The sequence below is a fragment of the Pinus tabuliformis genome, chromosome 3_2 (assembly GCF_031772625.1).
Source record: "Pinus tabuliformis cultivar Carrire ecotype Pingquan chromosome 3_2, CPIR1, whole genome shotgun sequence".
In the NCBI taxonomy this organism is placed as follows: domain Eukaryota; kingdom Viridiplantae; phylum Streptophyta; class Pinopsida; order Pinales; family Pinaceae; genus Pinus; species Pinus tabuliformis.
This window is the reverse complement of record NC_142302.1, coordinates 130,296,700-130,300,090: the sequence shown is the minus strand read 5'-3', so window position 1 is coordinate 130,300,090 and position 3,391 is coordinate 130,296,700. Positions and strand designations below refer to the sequence as shown.

Here is a 3,391-nt window from a genome sequence, read left to right as displayed (position 1 = left end):
CCCAATTATTTCAATAAATTACCAATGGGCCATATCCTTATCTCCACTCTGGCCCAAATTACTTCAATCAATTACCCATTTACCATAAATTAAATTAAAAAAAGCGTACATCAATATTAAATATTAAGATATTACGCCCTCGTTTTCCTGCCTCACGCTTTTATTATTAATGTCCCACTTTCATTTCAGGGAAGTTTCGCGAAAACAGGAAGTTAATCATGTGGCGGAGGCACCGCCCATGTCCCCACTCCCGACTTCCGCGTGAGCGCGGTTTCAACGCGCTGTTCATCATTCTTTAACATCCATTTCCGCCTATATAAACAACACTCCTCTATCTGATTTTCCACATCTCGTCTGAACCATTATCACTCCACAAGTCTCTGCATTTACTTTGCTTCTTTGAATATTTTCTTGTTTTTGTGTGTAGAAGATGTCTGAGGAAAAGCACCACCACCATCTGTTCCACCACAAGAAGGAAGATGAAAGTGAGAACGGCTCCTCGGAGGTTGTTTACTCTGAGACCACCACAGCTTATGGCGATGAGGTGATCCAAAGCGCAGATGTGTACGCTGCTGGGGAGGTGAAGAGTGATGATAAGTTTGAGGAGTACGAGAAGGCGAGGAAGGAAGAGAAGCATCACAAGCATCTGGAGGAATTGGGTGGACTGGGAGCTGTGGCTGCTGGAGCCTTTGCACTCGTACACTCTCTTTCTCTCTGCCCCTTTTAGTGCTTAATTAATTCTCAGATCCGTTTAACATATTTTTGATGATGGTCGATCTGATATTTTGTGATGGTCATGTTGTGAATTCTGATTAATTGTTGCTATTATAATTTGCAGCACGAGAAGCACGCAGAGAAGAAGGATCCAGAGCGCGCTCACAGGCACAAGATTGAGGAGGAGATTGCGGCGACAGCTGCAGTGGGAGCAGGGGGTTATGTGTTCCACGAGCATCACGAGAAGAAAGAATCGAAAGAAGAAGAAAGGGAAGCAGAGGGCAAAAAGCATCACCACCTCTTCTAGCTGCACAGTCACTCTTGGCTTTAAATAATCTTTCCACTGTTGGTTGAATTTGGTGTGGTGTTGTTATGAGATTGAGATGAAGCTGAAATCAAGTGATACCCAAGTGATCTTCAATCTTCACCTCCTCTTCTTCTTGTGTTTGTTATCTTAGTTAGTTGTGTATCTCAGATCCGATCTTGATGCGATCGTTGTGTACTGATCCGAATAAATTTATGAATAGAGATTGTATTGTGAATAATCTAATCGTATGTTTGTATTATGGCACTATTATTATTATTAATGCATGTATATAACTTATGATTCCTGGGCATCATGATGGGTGTGAATCACTGTAATCAGTTTTCCTCTACACCGCTGCCACAAGACTTTTGCATTATAATTGATAAATTTATCTAAAAGAAAAAGAAAATATTTTAATATTTTTGGAGTTAAACTAATTAATAAGGAGGGAAAAATTATTTCTTAGAAGAAAATATTTTAATATTTTTGGAGTTAAACTAATTAATAAGGAGTGAAAAATTATTTTAATGTTTATGAAGTTAAAAATAACCACACAAATTTGTCTTGAGATCTGATTTTGTATTCAATATTTTTTGATAAAATTTCACAATAAAACTTTTTCAACTTCTGGATAAACCTAAACAGTGACCTTAAATAGATTGCAAATTCTCAGTAAGTTACAAATTCCCCATATATTTGGGAATCCGAGAAATATAAGCGCCGGAAAAAATTGGCCGTGCTCATGTCTGTCGGATTTCCGAATATTCGTGGAATCTGCAAGACTTAATGATTGCGGTTGAATAAGTAATTATCGAATGATAATTTTTTCTGTCCACATTTGCGTTGTGAGGGCGCTTTGCTGCGCGCCGGTCGCTGTCGAGTTAAGTTGGGGTTAGGTCGATATTAGTTTAATAACTCTTTTATGCTTGGTGCTGTAGGGAACTATAAACAAAGGAATAAGTTATGTCGAAGGACGTATGAAAAAATAAATAATTAATAATATATAATGATGTGTTAAAATACTTTCTCCTAACTGCTATGTTACATTGGTTTATAAATGTATTTATCAATGTATTTATCTTAAGTTGTATTACATAATAATAGGTATGTTGTGTGAGCATAACAATAACTCACAATTGCACTATATGTTATAAAAAATCTGGCAGGTCTAAAATAGTATAGATAAAGAAGAAGATGTGATGTGTTATGTGGTTTAGATATTAGTTACTTTGGAATTATTTATATTGCAATTTAAATTATTTCTTCTAATTAAAAGTAAAAAATAAATTTAGTAATTAAAAGTAAAAAATAAATTTAGTTATATCATTTATTTGTATTATTATTTTGAATTAAAACTTATTCAAATTTTTAGAGTTTTTTGCCAAATATTTTTTCAAGACTAACATCATTTGTGAATATATTTGGAAGTAATCTATCCTCAATGAAACACAAACAAAAGTGAAATTAGGCACAATGCTATATATCCTACTCATAACAAAAATTATTCCCTTGTAAAAAGAATCAAATGCAAAATGAATGGACAAAACCATGCAGAAAGACTTTGTAGACTTTGTAAATTCATCGCTGAGAGCCAATGTCTTATTATATCGTTCATTGGTCTGTCTTGGCCCATAGGTCACTGAATTCATCCAAAAAGTGAAGCTTGTAGGTACTTGTGAGGGATTCGAAGAACCTAGTGTCCATCTCATTTGTGGCAATATACACATCCTTGCTCTTTCTATTCTATACCTGAGTTTCTCGAGTAGGGCATCAGGGCTTCTGTCTTGGTCTAAATTAGGCTAGAGATCTACGTTTTTTGCCTTCTTCCCTCTAACAACATGAATTGAATCAAAATCTCAATTCATTCTAGTATTGATTGCCAAACAATGGACCAATATATCTATTATAGTTGTTAGCATACCATATTACATGAAGAAGCTGAACAGAGCAGTATCGATTGCTGGTTGGGCTTGTTTAGAAGCACTGCTATAGTTCCTACTCAATTATGAAGAGGAAGAATTGAAGCCAATTATACTCCTAAATGGTTAGACCTCAAACCCTAAACTTGGTTGGACCAAGATTTTATTTAAAGACCCTTTATATAATATTAATTCATCATAGTTCTTTTTGTGGGTGCATTATTTTTAGTGGTATGCCTTTGGAATTACCAACCAATGACTATATACATGAACTTAACCAATATAATCCTTTACACAATTTTAATGGATTTTGAGTTTTGGTGTCTTTGTGATAGATCCAACTCACACATGCATTGTCCTTAAAAGACTTGGATACAAAACACTTTCATACATGGTTACAATCTTTGCTTTAATTTTGATTTTTTTTTTCCAAGTGAAATTTCATCCATTT

General features: G+C 34.9%; 1 protein-coding gene across 1 annotated transcript; it reads left to right on the top strand.

Annotated features, from left to right (window-relative positions):
- The first annotated feature begins 334 nt into the window (after positions 1–334).
- On the top strand, positions 335–1,264 carry LOC149180161 (uncharacterized). The gene is made up of 2 exons (XM_089415931.1): positions 335–697; positions 839–1,264. The coding sequence occupies exons 1-2, from the start codon at positions 431–433 to the stop codon at positions 1,019–1,021; spliced, it is 450 nt and encodes a 149-aa protein (XP_089272057.1). The 5' UTR covers positions 335–430; the 3' UTR covers positions 1,022–1,264.
- Positions 1,265–3,391: the final 2,127 nt, after the last annotated feature.

Bases quoted from the DNA above. Each gene is read 5' to 3' on its own strand.
- LOC149180161 (XM_089415931.1), top strand. From the start codon at position 431: ATGTCTGAGGAAAAGCACCACCACCATCTGTTCCACCACAAGAAGGAA. The intron at 698-838 runs GTACACTCTCTT...TATAATTTGCAG, and splicing joins CTGCTGGAGCCTTTGCACTC to CACGAGAAGCACGCAGAGAA.